Genomic DNA, 16,507 nt, shown 5'->3' on the forward strand with positions numbered 1-16,507 from the left:
ATCTCAAAAGAAATCAAAATGAGAACACAACACATAAAAACTTATGGGATGAAGCAAAGGCAGTGCTGAGAAGGAAATTTATAGCCCTTAAATGCCTACATTAAAAAAAAACAATATCAAAGGCCTAACAGCACACCTGCAGTAACTAGGAAAAGTGTAGCAAACTAATACCAAAGAATTTAGAAGGAAAGAGCTAACAAAGATTAGAGTGGAAATAAATGAAATTGAGAAATAAAAAAGCAAGGGAGAAGATTTTAAAAACCAAAAATTTGGTTCTTTGAAAAACAAACCCTGGTGGCGGGGCAAGATGGTGAAGTGGTGAGGAGTGGAATTTAGTCTCTCCCCTATGGCAGCTGGTAATTAGTCAGGAACTGTATGAAACAGTGTTTTTGGGGTCTCCAATGACCAGTCACACATCGTACACAAGTCAGGATTGTGTGGAAAAGCTGAGATTGCAGTGAAATCTGTAAGTTCCCTGCAAAAAGGGGTCTGTTGCCCCTCCCTGCCCAGACCTCTCAGACTGTCTCACAGCTGGATCCCTGAAAGCAAAAACAAACATTCTACTGGGAGAAAGAGGGGGCTCAACCCAGCCTCAACTGCAGATTTAATTAACAAATTAATTTAACTTTTAGACCTGTGGGAGCAAGAGACGGGCTGGAATCTGGGAAGGGGGACACATACAAGGGGGCACCCATTCCCTGGATCCAAAAAGGCTGTTTTCCCCTACATTTTGCTGCTCCTCCTTTCTTGCTCTCCTTATATTTTTATACTTCAATAGACCCCTGGCAAGGTCAGAATTAAAGCTGTTGGAGAATAATTACCCAGATGATAGTCCAAAGCACATCTTTAAATACTCTATTCTGACACTGGCAAAACTTCCAGGCTGGGAAAAGGCTTTATAAAGGGACTTCCTTTTTTTCTTTTTTTTTTCTTTCTCTTAAGTAACTATTATAAGTAGCTCTTTCCAGATATCTGCAACAGGCTTCTGAACCCAGGAAATGGAGAGCTGAAATAGGTCTGACAGACAAAGCAGTGAGCCTAGTGGGAAAGACAATCCCCTGAAGGGCATATAACTTCCCAAGAGGATGGGGGTGTGGTCCAGCTCAATTGGTAGCCCTCCATCAAGGAGCTTAGACCTTGGGAACTGGAAATCAGAAAACAGACTCAGTCAGCCATGCACCCAACAGGATCAGAGTCAGCAGAAGAACTAAAGACACCAAACCTCCTTACACTGGTGAAGGAGCTGAGGGCTGGCAAGTGTTACCTGCTGGAGATGACAGGAAAAGCATGGAGTCTCGAGGCCTCACAGGAAGGTCTCATTCACAGGGAAACTCCATAAACTCCTCCTGAGACCTGGGCATCTTTGGACTGGGAAAACCTGACTGGGATTACCATATCTGAGGAGACCCTCTCAAAAAAAAAAGCATACATAGAGGCTGGGCAAGAAACAGAAAAGCAAGAGGTGAAAAATTCTGATCAACTAAATAGAACTAAAGGTAGAAGTCTAAAACAAGTTGAACAAAACATCAAAGGATAGAGAACAAAGCCAGAAAACAAGAAAACCCAAGGTAAAAGAGCAAAAATGAGTTCCAGAATAAACTAATCAAGAAAATCAGATGCCTAAACAGCTTAAGATAATGAGCCATACTAGGAAATATGAAAATATGGACCAGCAAAGGGAACAAACTAACACTTCAACTAAGATACAGGAACTGAAACAAATAATTAATAATCAAATAGATCTCCTAAATGAATTCAAAAATCAAATCAGTGAGCAGAGGGAAGATATGGCAAAAGAGATGAAGGATGCAAAGAAGACACTGGATGACCATGAAGAAGACTATGTAGACTTGAAGAAACAAATGGCAGAACTTGTGGGAATGAAGGGCACAATGGAGGAGATGAAAAGTAAAATAGAGGGATACAACAGTAAATTTGAACAGGCAGAGAAAAGAATCAGTGAACTGGAAGACAAGATATTTGAATTCATACATACAAAAGAACAGATGGTTATAAGAATGGAAAAATATGAGCAGGGTCTTAAGAAGTTGAGTGACGACATGAAGCACATGAACATATGTGTTATGGGTATCCCAAAGAAGAGAAGGGAAAAGGGACAGAAAGGATAATAGAAGAAATATTCACTGAAAATTTCCCAACTCTTATGAAAGACAGAAAATTACAGATTCAAGAAGTAGAGCATGCCCTAAACAGAATAGATCCCAATAGACCTACTCCAAGACACTCAGATTGTCCAATGTCAAAGACAAGAGAAAATTCTGAAGCAACAAGAGAAAAGCAATCCATCAAATAAAAGGGAAGCTCAATAAGACTATGCAGATTTCTCTGCAGAAACCATGGAGGCAAGAAAACAGTGGTATGACATATTTATAATATTGAAAGAGAAAAACTGCCAACCAAGAATTCTGTATCTGACAAAACTGTCCTTCAAAAATGAGGCAGGGGGAGGAGAAGAGCTAAGATGGTGGCATAGAGAGGAGTGGAAGCTAGTTAGTCCCCCTAGAACAATTCAAAAACAACAGAAAAATTAGTAAATAACCTGGAATAACTGTGGGGAGAAAAACATGACTGTCCATTCATACACCAACCTAAATTGGGAGGAATGCCCAAGATCACAGAATAAAATCCGTAAGTAAAAACTGTGGATGTGAGTGGGGAGCCCCTCCCTCATGGAAGCCTCCTGGTGCTAGAGAGCAGCACTCTCTGAACAAGCAAATATACCTCAGCTGAGTTCCAACTGGGGTTTTAAAGCTAACTGCTCAATACAGACAGTGCATCACCAAGAAGCAGACAGAGGCTTTTGGTGACAACTGACCTTGGGAGAGTCAGGGGATGTTTCTGTCTTAGGATGGGGAGCCCAATGGATCAGGTGCTATCTCTGGCCAACAGGTGAATCTGGGGGCTTTCTGTCCCTTTGTCTCTCTCTCAACCTGGGAGCTCAGTGGAGAAACCCTTAGCCATTTTTACCTCACAGTGCTTTGCAGTAGAGAAAGCCTCAGCCATTTTAAACTCACAGCAATCTGACCCAGAAAAGGGTGGAGACAGCAGACTCAGAGAAACAAAGAATCTATTTATGTGAAAATGACCTCTCTGTTGTGGGCATAGCTTCACAAGAGGAAAGAGGAGGGACCCAGCTCTATTACCTGCCTTACATTCAGAACCAAAGCCCAGAGCCTGGGGGAGGAGAGCTGTGGGCCACACCCCCTTACACCAGCCCATGAGAGGCTGACAGGTGTCACCTGCTGGGCAGAAAAGCACAGGGTGTGTCAATCCTCTAAGATACACCATCAGGGAAACCAGATATTGAATATTTCCTCCTTCTGTGACCTGAGTTTGTTCTCATCTGGGAAAACCTGATTGGGGTGGCCTAGGAGGTCAGATGCCTAGACAACAGACAACTACAACCCACACTAAGAAAAAAGAAGTTATGGCCCAGTCAAAGGAACAAACTTACACTTCAACTGAGATACAGGAATTTAAACAACTAATGCTAAATGAATTCAAAAAGCTTAGAGAAGATACGGCAAAAGAGATAAAGGCTATAAAGAAAACACTGGGCATACATAAGGCAGAAATTGAAAGTTCAAAAAAAAAACCAACTGGCAGAAACTATGGAAATGAAAGACACAACACAAGAGACAAAAGACACAATGGAAACATACAACAGCAGATCTCAAGGGGCAGAAGAAAACACTCAGGAACTGGAGAACAAAACACCTGAAAACCTACACACAAAAGAAAAGATAGAGAAAATAATGGAAAAATATGAGCACTGTCCCTGGGAACTTAAGGATGAAATGAAATATAAGAATGTATGTATCACTGGTGTCCCAGAAAGAGAAGAGAAGGGAAAAGGAACAGAAGCAATAAGAGAGGAAATAATCAATGAAAATTTCCCATCTCTTATGAAAGACATAAAATTACAGATCCTAGAAGTGCAGCATACTCCAAACAGAATAGATCTGAATATGCCCATGCCAAGACACTTAATAATCAGATTATCAAACATCAGAGACAAAGAAAGAATCCTGAAAGCAGCAAGAGAAAAGTGATCCATCACATACAAAGGAAGCTTAATAAGACTATGTGTGGATATCTCAGCAGAAACCATGGAGGCAAGAAGGAAGTGGTGTGATATATTTAAGACACTGAAAGAGAAAAACTGTCAACCAAGAATCCTATATCCAGCAAAACTGTACTTCAAATATGAGGGAGAGTTCAAAATATTCTCTGACAAACAAGACACCTGCCCTACAGGAAATACTAAAGGGAGCATTACAGACTGATAGGAGAAGACAGGAGTGAGAGGCTTGGAACACAATTTTGGGTGATGGCAGCAGAGCAATATAAGTACACTGAATAAAGGTTATTGTGAGTATGCTTGAAAGAGAAAGGTTAAGAGCATGTGGGACACCAGAAGAAAAGAGGTAAGATAAAGACTGGGACTGTATAACTCAGTGAAACCTAGAGTGTTCAACAATTGTGATAAAATGTACAAATATGTTTTTTCACGAGGGAGAACAAATGGATGAAAACTTGCAAGGTGTTAAAAATAGGGAGGCATTGGGGGAAAAATACAACCAATGTAAACTAGAGACTATAATTAACAGAATCATTGTATTATGCTTCCTTTAATGTAACAAAGGCAATATACCAAGGTAAATGCAGATAAGAGGAGGGCATACAGGAGGGATGTGAGACACTTGGCATTGATGTTGTTGTCTGACTCTTTATTCTACTTTGATTTAAGGTTATCTTTCCTTTTGCTGCTTCCTAGCTGTCATGTTTTTTTTCCTCTTTCTTTTTTCTTTTTCTTTTGCCTCTCTACCTTCTTTGACTCTTCCTCCTGCTTTGTGGAAAAAATGTAGATGTCCTCATATAGACAGTGGTGAGGGTGGTGAACACATAAATATGTGACTATACAGGGAACCATGGATTGTTTACTTAAGATGGAATGTATGGCATGTGAACAAAACATCTTAAAAAAATGGGTTGATGATGAAAACTTGAGGGCAATATACTGAGTGAAATAAGCCAGACACATAAGGACAAATATTGCATAGTCTTACTGAAAGGAACTTATTATAATATGTAAACTCATAGGCATGAAATATAAGTTACCAAATATAGAATGAGCCTAAAGAATGGGGAGCAGTTGCTTAGTATTAGCAGAATGTTCAAGTAGGATAAACTTAAATGTTTGGAAATGAACAGAAGTGATGGTAGCACATTGTGAGAATAACTAACAGTGCTGACTGGTGCATGAATGTGGTGGAAATGGGAAGCTCAGAGTCATGTATGTCACCAGAAGGAAAGTTGGAGGTCAAAAGATGGGAATGTATAAAACTGAATCCTGTGGTGGGCCATGTCTATGATTAACTGTACAAATATTAGAAATCTCTTTCATGAACCAGAACAAATGTATGACACTACAACTAGAAGTTAATAATATAAGGGCATGTAGGGATAACATATATACCCATTGCCAACTATATACTACAGTTAGTAGTATTTCAATGTTCTTTCATAAGCAGTAACAAACGTACTATACCAATATTATGAGTCAACAGTGGAGGGGGGGTGGTTAGGGATATGGGAGGATTTGAGATTTCCTTTTCTTTTTTTTCCCTTCTTTGCCTTTATTTCTTGTTTGGAGTAATGAAAGTGTTCTAAAAATTGAACAAAAATTAATTGTGGTGATGGATGTACAACTGTATGAGGGTATTGGGGGTCAGTGATTGTACACTTTGGATCTTTGGATAATTTTATGGCATGTGAACAATCTCAATAAAATTAAAAAAAAATGAGGGGGAGATAAAATATTTTCAGACAAACACTGAGAGAGTTTGTGAAGAAGAGATGAGTGCTATAAGAAATACTAATGGGAGTATTACAGGTGGATAGGAAAAGTCAGGAGAGAGGTTTGGAGAAGAGCGTAGAAATGAAGATTATGTGGAAGGGTAAAAGGAAAGAGAGAGAAAAATAAGATATGACATAGAAAATCCCAAAGACAAAATGGTAGAAGAAAGTACTGCCCTTACAGATATAACAGTAAATGTTAATGGATTAAACTACCTTATAAAAAGACAGACTGACAGAATGGAGTAAAAAACAGGATGCATCTATATGCTGCCTACAAGAAACTCACTTTAGAAACAAGGACAAACATAGGCTGAAAGTGAAAGGTTGGAAAAAGATATTTCATGTGAACAAGAACCAGAAAAAAATGGGAATAGCTATATTAACATCAGACAAATCAGACTTCAAAAACAAAACAATTAAAAGAGACAAAGAAGGACACTACATATTAATAAAAGGGTCAATAAGTTAAGAAAATGTGACAATCATAAATATTTATGCAACCAGCCAGAATGCTCCAAAATTCATGAGGCAAACACTGAGAACACTGAAAGGAGAAGTAGATACCTCTACAATAATAGTTGGAGAGCTCAATACAACACTCTCATCAATGGATAGAACATCTAGACAGAGGATCAATAAAGAAACAGAGATGTTGAATTGTATGATAAATGAACTAGACTTGACAGACATTTATAGAACACTACACACCAAAACAGCAGAATACACTTTTTTCTCAAGTGCTCATGGAACATTCTCTGTGAGAGACCACATGTTGGGTCACAAAGCAAACCTCAACAAACTTAAAAATATTGATATTATACAACACACTTTCTTGGACCATAATGGAAAGAAGTTGGAAATAAATAACAGGCAGAAGGTCATGAAATTCACAAATATATGCAGGCTAAACAACACCCTTTTAGAAAACCACTGGGTAGAGGAAGAAATTACAAGAGAAATTATTGAATACCTCAAGGCAAATGACAATGAAAACACAGCAAATCAAAACATATGGGGCCTCGGCATGCGTATTGGCTCCCTCAGCTGTGGGCCAGCTCAGTGACGCGCTCTTCTCGGAGCCACTCTGCTGCATGGTAGAGCCTGGTGCCACTGCAGACTCCTGCTCTACTGCCGCTTCCCGACAACCACCACTGCATTATGCCCTGCAGCCGCTGCCACCACCACCGCCTGTTTCACCGCTGCCTCAGGACTGGCTGTATGATTACGCCACAATATTCAATGAGTAAATATATTCCTCAGTTCTGTGGTGTTCTTGGTCACACATTTATGGAGTTTCTGAAGGGCAGTGGAGATTACTGCCAGGCACAGCACTACCTCTATGCAGACAAGTGAACTGTAGAAATTCATTACCACTCCACCAAGAAACCCCCATAAGAGTGGTTAACCTGGACACAGAAGTGTTGAATTGAAATCTGCAGAGCATTTTACAAGAGTTCTGATCTGTTTGGGGTAAACCTCAGTGCAGTTCTTTATATTGCCTCAGTATTACTGGATTGAAGAGTTACTGCTTCTTGTTAGGAGGGACATTTCATTTCCCATTACTCCCAACTTCATACTCAAAGCACTGAGAATTTCAAGTGGAGCATACTGAAGTAGACTTCAATTTCTTTACATTTCTGTACTCAATTTTAAAATTTTTTCATAATCCTATTGAGTGTTTTTTTAACTAAATTAGCATGGCTTGAATGAACTGCCCAGCTCCTGTGGAAGCCACATATGAGAACATGAGATTTCTTGTTACACACAATCCAACCAGTGCAACCTTAAGCAAATTTATAGAGGAAATGAGAAGTATGGAGTTACCACAATAGTAAGAGTATATGAAGCAACTTATGACACTGCTCTTGTGGAGAAAGAAGGCATCCATGTTCTTCATTGGCCTTTTGATGATGGTGCACCACCATCCAACCAGATTGTTGATGATTGGTTAAGTCTGGTAAAAATTAAGTTTTGTGAAGAGCCTGGTTGCTGCATTGCTGTTCATTGTGTTGCAGGTCTTGGGAGAACTCCAGTGTTTGTTGCCCTAGCATTGATTGAAGGTGGAATGAAATATGAAGATGCAGTACAGTTCATAAGACAAAAACAGTGTAGAACTTTTAGCAGCAAGCAACTTTTGTATTTGGAGAACTACCATCCTAAAATGTGGCTGTGCTTCAAAGACTCCAATGATCATAGAAACAACTGTTGCATTCAATAAAACTGGGATGCCCGATGCTATTGCCTTGGAAGTGGAACTTGAGAGAGGAAGGATCTAACTTGTCATACATATTAGCTGATATGTTGGTGAATAAGTCTAATGAAGCTTCCATAGGAGTATTGAAAGCAGTTTTACCATGCTATGAGTTTGACAGAAATGCAACCTCTATGTTTGAGTTACAGTCAGCCTATTTGGACATGTAGCAAAAGATTCTTGCTGGTCAGCTTTTAAAATGGGCTTATCATTTGCAACAATTGACCTCTCCTGAAATTCTGCAGTACTGAGATATTAAGTCTTCTTTAAATATTTTCCCATACCAAAATCTTATCAATACATAAAAAATTTAGAGATTAGGTGCCAAAATACCCTGCACAACACTTGTATTGCATTTTTAGTATCATACAGAACTTTAAGTCCCAGGAACTATGAACATTCCAGAAGTTATGTGGTTTATTCCTTCAGTCATTTCAAACATTGAAAATAGGGCCTATGTAGTTATTTGCCTGTTCACTTTGTTTACATCTCTCACATTCGTACCAGTATACATCAGGTTTGCTCAGCCATGGAATTTTGTTGGATTTTAATATCTTATCTATAAATCTCATTTTATGATGTTAGAGAAAACCTCCATTTTGAAAATCTACATTGTACAGAAGCACATGTCTTTAATGTCTCCAGACAAAAAGCCTTACAGTTAATTTAATGTTTGCACTTTGGGGTGCAACTTAACTGGGAGGGCCTGACAAATGAATGGGAGAGGGGCTATTAAATATTTTAGTAAAAGGCTGCTTTTGTCTGTAGAATATGCTCTTTAATTTAGTAAATATTTTTTAAAAGTTAGAGATGCTTTGTTAGGGTAGCTACAGTAATTGTTAATCAAAATTTCTGAAATTCTTGTAATTTTTTCCCATATCTATTGGAAGTTGTTTGCCAACAATTATTTTTGTTCACAATGTAATTTTTTCCTTCTCTTCCCAACCTCTCTTGCAAAAAAAGAAAGTAGATTTCTACTAATGAGTCAGCAGACATCTAATATTTTATATGCCTTTTGAGAGGTGTAACTTAATATCTGGATACTTGATAATTTGTTTCACTATGTAATTGATAAAATAGTGATGTGTATTAATGTTAGTTCAATCATATATTTATACTGTCTGGGAATGTGTGGTTAGAGTTCTGTGGGAGAAATAATTTGTCAGTGTTCACCAGCTTGTAAAAATCTAGTGCAAGAGCTTAAACATGTAAATAAAGAATGAAATGCAAACAAAAAAAAAAATACTGCATGCAGCAAAGGCATGGTTGAGGGGGAAATTTTGCCCTAAATGCCTATATTAAAAGAGAAGAGAAAGCAAAAATTCAGAATTAACTGTTCACCTGGAGGAATTAGAGAAAGAACAGAAAACTAACCTCAATGCAAACAGAAGGAAATAAATAAAAATGATTAGAGCAGAAATAAATGAAATTGAGAACAGGAAAACAATAGAGAGAATCAACAAAACTAGAAGTTGGTTCTTTGAGAAAATCAACAAAATTGATTGACACCTAGCTAGGCTAACAAAACAGAGAGAGAGAGAGAGAGAGAGAGAGAGAGAGAATGCAAATATGCAAATAAATACAATCAGAAATAGGAAAGGAAACATAACTACTGACCCTGCAGAAATAAAGGAGATAATGAGAAGATACTACAAGCAACTATATGCTAATAAACTAGACAATTTAGATGAAATGGACAACTTCCTAGAAAAGCATAAACAAACAACATTGACTCGAGAAGAAACATATGATGTCAACAAACCAATCACTAGTAAAGTGTTTGAGTCAGTCATCAAAAAGCTCCCCCCAAAAAACCCAGGACCAAATGGCTTCACATGTGAATTCTACCACATTCAAGAAAGAATTAGTACCAATCTTGCTAAAATTCATCAAAAAAATTGAAGAGGAGGGGAAGCAACCCATCTCATTCTTTGAAGCCAATATCACCCTAATACCAAAATCACACAAGGATACTACAAAAATAAAGAAAATTATAGACCAATCTCTTTAATGAATATAGGTGCAAAAATCCTCAACAAGATACTCACAAATTGAATCCAGCACTACATTAAAAGAATTATAAACCATGACCAGGTGGGGTTTGTTCCAGGTATGTAAGGCTGTTTCAACAAAAGAAAATCAATTAATGTAATACATCACATCAATAAAACAAGAAGAATGACATGATCAACTTGATCAATGCAGAAAAGGAATTTGACAAAAATCAACATTCTTTCTTGATGAAAACACTTCAAAGGACAGGAATAGAGTGGAAATTAATATGATAAAGGAAATATATGAGAAACCCACAGATAACATCATACTCAATGAGTACTTTTCCTCTAAGATCAGGAACAAGACAGGGATGTCCACTGTCAACATTGTTATTCAACATTGTGCTGGAAGTTCTAGCTAGAGCAATTAGGCAAGAAAAATAAAAGGCATCCAAATTGGAGAGGAAGAAGTAAAACTTTCACTGTTTGCAGATGACATGATTCTACATGTAGAAAATCCAGAAAAATCTACAGCTAAGCTATTAGAGTTAACCAATGAATACAGCAAAGTGGCAGCCTACAAGCTCAACATGCAAAAATCTGTACTGTTCCTACACAGAAGTAATGTGCAATAAGCGGAAGAAATCATGAAAAAAGTTCCATTTACAATAGCAACCAAATGAATCAATTATTTAGGAATAAACTTAACAAAGGCCACAGAAGACCTATACAAAGAAAACTACAAGAAACTGCTAAAAGGAATCTAACAGCATCTAAAAGTATGGAAGAACATACCATGATCATGTATTGGAAGACTAAATATAATTAAGATGACAATTCTACCTAAACTGATTTATAGATTCAATGCAATACCAATTAAAATCACAACTTACTTTTCAGAAAAAGAAAAACCAATAACCAAATTTATTTGGAAGGGCAAGGAGCCCCAAATAGCCAAAATATCTTGAGAAAGAGGAACGAAGTGGGAGGTCTCACACTACCTGACTTTGAAGCATATTACAAAGCTACAGTGCTCAAAACAGCATGGAACTGACATAAGGTTAGATATAGCAACCAATGGAATGGAATTGAGTGTTCAGATATAGACTCTCACATCTACAGAGAGTTGATTTTTGATAAGGCAGTCAATTCAAAGCAACTGGGATGGAACAGCCTCTTCAAAAAATGATGTTTTGAGAACTGGTTAACTGTTTCCAAAAGAATGAAACAGAACCCTTATCTCATGTGTTATACAAAAATTAACTCTAAATGGGTCAAAGACATAAACATTAGTGCTAAGACCATAAGACTCTTAGAACAAAAACATGTAGGCAATTGCTTAAAGATCTTTTGATAGGAAGCAATTTCCTAGACTTTACATCCAAAGCACAAGCAACCAGAGAACAAATAGACAAATGGGATCTCCTCAAAGTTAAACACTTTTGTACATCAAAGAACTTTGTCAGAAAAGTAAAAAAGCAGCCTACACAATGGGGGATAATATTTGGAAGCCACATATCAGATAAGGGTTTAATATCCTGAATATATAAAGCAATCCTACAACTCAATAGCAGAATGTCAACCCAATTTAAAAATGGGCGAAAACCTGAACAGTTTTCTGAAGAGGAAATACAAATGGCTCAAAAACATATGAAAACATGTTCGACTTCATGGGCTATTAGGGAAATGCAAATGAAAACCACAATGAGATATCATCTCACACCTACCAGAATGGCCATTATCCAAAAAACAGAAAATTACAAGTGCTGTAAGTATAGATGTGCCATATGACCCAGCTATTCCATGACTAGGTACATACTCAGAGGAACTGAAAGTTAAGACATGAACAGACATTTGTAAACCAATGTTTATCATGGCATTATTCACAATAGCCAAGAGATGGAAACAGCCCAAATGTCCATCAGCAGATGAGTGGATAAACAAACTGTGGTACATGCACATGATGGAATATTATAGAGCGGTAAGACAGAACAAAGACATGGAACATATAATAACATGGATGTACCTTGAGGACATCAAGTTGAGTTAAGTTAGCCAGAAACAAAGGGACAAATACTGCGTGGTCTCACTAATATGATATAACATTAATGAGCGATCTTTGAGAATTGAAAGCTGATAACACAGGCTACCAGGGGATAGAAAGAGGGTAGAAATTGGGCATTTGATGCTGAAGGACTACAGAATGTTCAGCAGGATTGATTGTATAGATCCAGAAATAGATAGCACAATACTGTGTGATGGTAGCACAATACTGTAACTACACTGAGCAAAGATGTCCATGAGTAAAGTTGAAAGAGGTGGGCTAGGGGCATGAATGACCCCTGAAGTAAAGATAGAAGATAAAGACTGAGACTGTTTAACTTAGCAAAACTTGAAGTGGTCAATGATTGTGACTAAATGTACAAATATAATACTGTTCTTGCATGTGGGAGAACAAACAAATATCAACCATGCAGAGTTTTGGACTAGGGATGGTATTGGGGAAAAATATAACCAAAGCAAACTGGTGTCTATTACAAAGCAAACTGGTGTCTATTACAGCAACAGTGTAATAATCTTCCACTAAATGTAACAAAGGCAATACACCAAATCTAAGTGTCTATGAGAGGGGGATATAAGGGAGGGATATGGGATTCTTGGTAGTGGTGTTGTTTTCTAACCCTACTATTACATTATATCGCACAATATTTTATTTTTCTTTTTATTATCTTTTTTATTATTTGTTAAAAACTTTTTTTGTAGTAATCAATATGTTCAAGTGCTGACTGTGGTGATAAATGCACAACTGTATGATGATACTGTGAACAATTTACATTGTGAATAATTATATGGTAAGTGCATATAGCTCTATAAAATTGCATGGAAAAATATATATGGATAAAAATACTGGAGAAAACATGGAGAGAGGGACATAAGCACTTGCTATTGGTTAGGAGGCAGAATGGTATAGCATTTCTGGAGGACAGTGGGTTGGTTCCACACGAAGCTAAGTATGTGGATGCTTTAAGGTCCTGATACCTTATTAGGGGGCATTTACTTGGAGGATCTGAGCAGGAACATGAATGGACATTTGCACACTAGTATTTATGGAGAGAGTATGCATGATTTGCAAAGGGTGGATATGGCCTAAGGGTACATTGATTGAGGAACAGAATGGTGAACTGTTGTGTGTGCAAACAATGGAGTATTTAGAAACTGCAAGGAGTGAAGCTGTGAGACAGGCAATGATGTGAATGGAACCTGTAGACAGCATTTTGAGTGAACTATGCCAGAAACAAAGGTAAACACAATAATGCCTCACCCATATAGACTAACTACAATGTTTAAACTCAAATTGAACCTTAGAGCACAGCTGATCAGGGGAATAGTTATCGTCATGGTCCTTAGATTGCAAGCTCTTACAGCAGTCACATCTATTCCTGAATTGTAATGGTTATCTCCAGATTCCGAGATGCTGATCCCTTTGTGTATAACCTGATTGATCCCTGGAATTTTGGGTATCTGTGTGACACCTGAAACTCAGAGTTAGGACTCGGCATATATGAATGTCAGTATTAGCACATATAGCAACTGTTAAAAAAGCTAAAGAAGAATCCAGACTTCAGCTAGAGATATGAATGAAGCAGATGTGGTTAGGACTAGGACAAATTGGGCCAAAGGGTTAAGGACAATACTGGCTGCATTTTAAAACTTCAAATTCCATGTGATACCAGGGGAAGAGATGTTTAGTTGGTGCAAGATCTATATTTCCTAAACAATTAAACTTATACAGTTTGTTCAAATGCCATAATTTCATGGAACTTTTAATAGGAAGGCAGACCTGGTAGGTTTGCATAGGTTAGCATGAAATAGAGACACATCCTGAAGTAATTTGGTCATAGAATAAAAATATATATGCAGGGACCCCCTGAGGATCTAGGGAAAATGCAGAGGTGTTGGGCTTCCCCACCTGGATTGTTGTTGACATTCTCAAAAATATTGAGGACTGGAGGTTTGATGTGCCAAGCCCTCTATCATGGGACTTGCCCTTATGAAGCTTGTCACTGCAAAGTAGAGGCTAAACCTGCTTATAACTGTGCCTAAGGGTCTCCACCAGAGTACCTCTTTTTTTCTCAGATGTGGCCCTCTCTCTCTAGCTAAGCCTACTTAGCAGGCGAACTTACTGCCCTTCCCCCTATGTGGGATCTGACACCTAGGCATGTAAATCTCCCTGGCAGTGTGGAATATGACTCCCGGGGATGAATCTGAACCTGACACTGTGGAATTGAGAATATCTTCTTGACCAAAAGGGGGATGCAAAATGAAACGAGTTAAAGTTTCAGTGGCCGAGAGATTCCAAATGGATTTGAGAGATCACTCTGGTGGGCATTCTTATGCACTATATAGATAACCTTTTTTAGGTTTTAATGCATTGGAATAGCAAGAAGTGAATACCTGAAGCTATCAAACTGCAACCCAGTAGCCTTGACTCTTGAAGATGATTGTATAGTAATGTAGCTTACAAGTGGGAGATAGTGTGATTGTGAAAGCCTTGTGGATCACACTCCCTTTATCTAGTGTATGGATGGATGAGTAGAAAAATGGGGACAGAAAACTAAATGAAAATATGATGAAGGGGATGATTTGGGTGTTCTTTTTTACTTTTTTTAATTCTTATTTTCACTTTTTCTGGTACAAGGAAAATGTTCAAAAAATAGACTGGGGTGATGAATGCACAACTATATCATGGTACTGTGAACAATTGATTGTACACTTTGGATGACTGTATGGTATGTGAATATATCTCAATAAAACTGAATTTATAAAAAACTCATCAAATTGTATACTGAAGATATGTACATTTCACCATATATAAATTTTGCCTTAATACAACAAACATAGGACAACATATCTAGTTAGATGGGGATAGTCAGGGAAGACTTCTCTGTGGAGGTGACAATTATGGAGATCTGAAGAAAGAAAAGGGGATGGCCACATGATGATCAGAGGAAAGAACCCAAAGAAAGCTTGTGACAAAGCCCTGAGCTGGGAAAGAACTTGTAGGGTTTTAGTAAGAGAAAGGTTAACCATGTAGCAGAAGCCCTGATTGTCAGGAGATGGCACTGAGAGATGGCAGGATCTTTCAGGTCATTTTTGGACTGTTTTTGAATGGCATTGGGAAACTATTGAAGAATTTTAAGCAGAGAGATATGTGATTGGAATTTATGTTTCAAAAAGACTCCTCTTATGTGGCTTGTTTTTATTTATTTTATTTTATTTTACTTTATTTTATTTTTGGAGTAATGAAAATGTGCAAAAATTGATTTTGGTAATGTATGTACAAATATATGGTGGTTCTGTAAACAACTATACACTGTGGATGACTGTAGGGTATGTGAATATATCTCAAATAAAGCAGAATTAAAAATGAAAATTAAAAATCCCTTAGCTAGACTGACAAATATAAAAGAAAGAAAAGCAAATAAATAAAATCAGAAATGAGAGGGGGCACATTACTTAACCCCCAGAAACAAAAAGGGTCATAAGGGGATACTATGAATATCAGTTTGACAACAAATTAGACAACCTGGATGAAATGGACAAATTCCTAGAAACACATGATAAACCTACACTTACTCTAGAAGAAATAGAAAACTTCAAGACTGATTACAATAAAAAGATTGAATGAGTCACAAAAACCTCCCCCCAAAAAAAGAAAATCCCAGGAACAGATGACTTCACATGGGAATTCTACCAATCATTCCAAAAACAATTAATGCTAACCCTGCTGAAACTCTATAAAAAACTTGAATAACAGGGAAGACTGCCTTACTTGTTCAATGAGGCCAAAATTACCTTAATACCAAAGCCAGATAAAGATACTACAAAAAAAGAATATTACAGAACAATTTCTCCTACAAATATAGATGCAAAAATCCTCAAAAAAATACTTGCAAATCAAATCCAACAGAACATTAAAGAATCATGCACCACGATCAAGTGGTTGTTATCCCAAGTATGCAAAGACAGTTCAACATAAGCAAATCAATTAGTGTTACACAACACAATAGCAAAAGCAAGGGGAAAAATCACAAGATCATCTCAATTGATGCAGAAAAGGCATTTGAAAAATTCTGCATCCTTTCTTGATAAAAACACTTTGAACAATAGAAATAGAAGGAAACTTCATCAAAATCATTGAGAATATATGAAAAACCCACAGCTAACATACTAAATGGTGAAAGAATGAAAGCTTTATCTCTAAAGTCTGGGACAATGTGAGGATGCCCACTGTCAATACAGTTAACATTACACTGGGAGTTCTAGCCAGAGTAGTTAGAAAAAAAGAAGAAATAAAATACATCCAAATTGGAAAGGA

At 37.4% G+C, this 16,507-nt stretch overlaps 1 protein-coding gene across 1 annotated transcript; it reads left to right on the forward strand.

Annotated features, from left to right (window-relative positions):
• Window positions 1-7,589: 7,589 nt before the first annotated feature.
• LOC119523489 (protein tyrosine phosphatase type IVA 1-like) lies at window positions 7,590-8,101 on the forward strand. The gene is made up of 2 exons (XM_037822277.1): window positions 7,590-7,686; window positions 7,779-8,101. Exons 1-2 carry the CDS (start codon window positions 7,590-7,592, stop codon window positions 8,099-8,101), a joined length of 420 nt encoding a protein of 139 aa, XP_037678205.1.
• Window positions 8,102-16,507: the final 8,406 nt, after the last annotated feature.

This window comes from Choloepus didactylus, chromosome X (assembly GCF_015220235.1).
Source record: "Choloepus didactylus isolate mChoDid1 chromosome X, mChoDid1.pri, whole genome shotgun sequence".
Classification (NCBI taxonomy): Eukaryota; Metazoa; Chordata; class Mammalia; order Pilosa; family Megalonychidae; genus Choloepus; species Choloepus didactylus.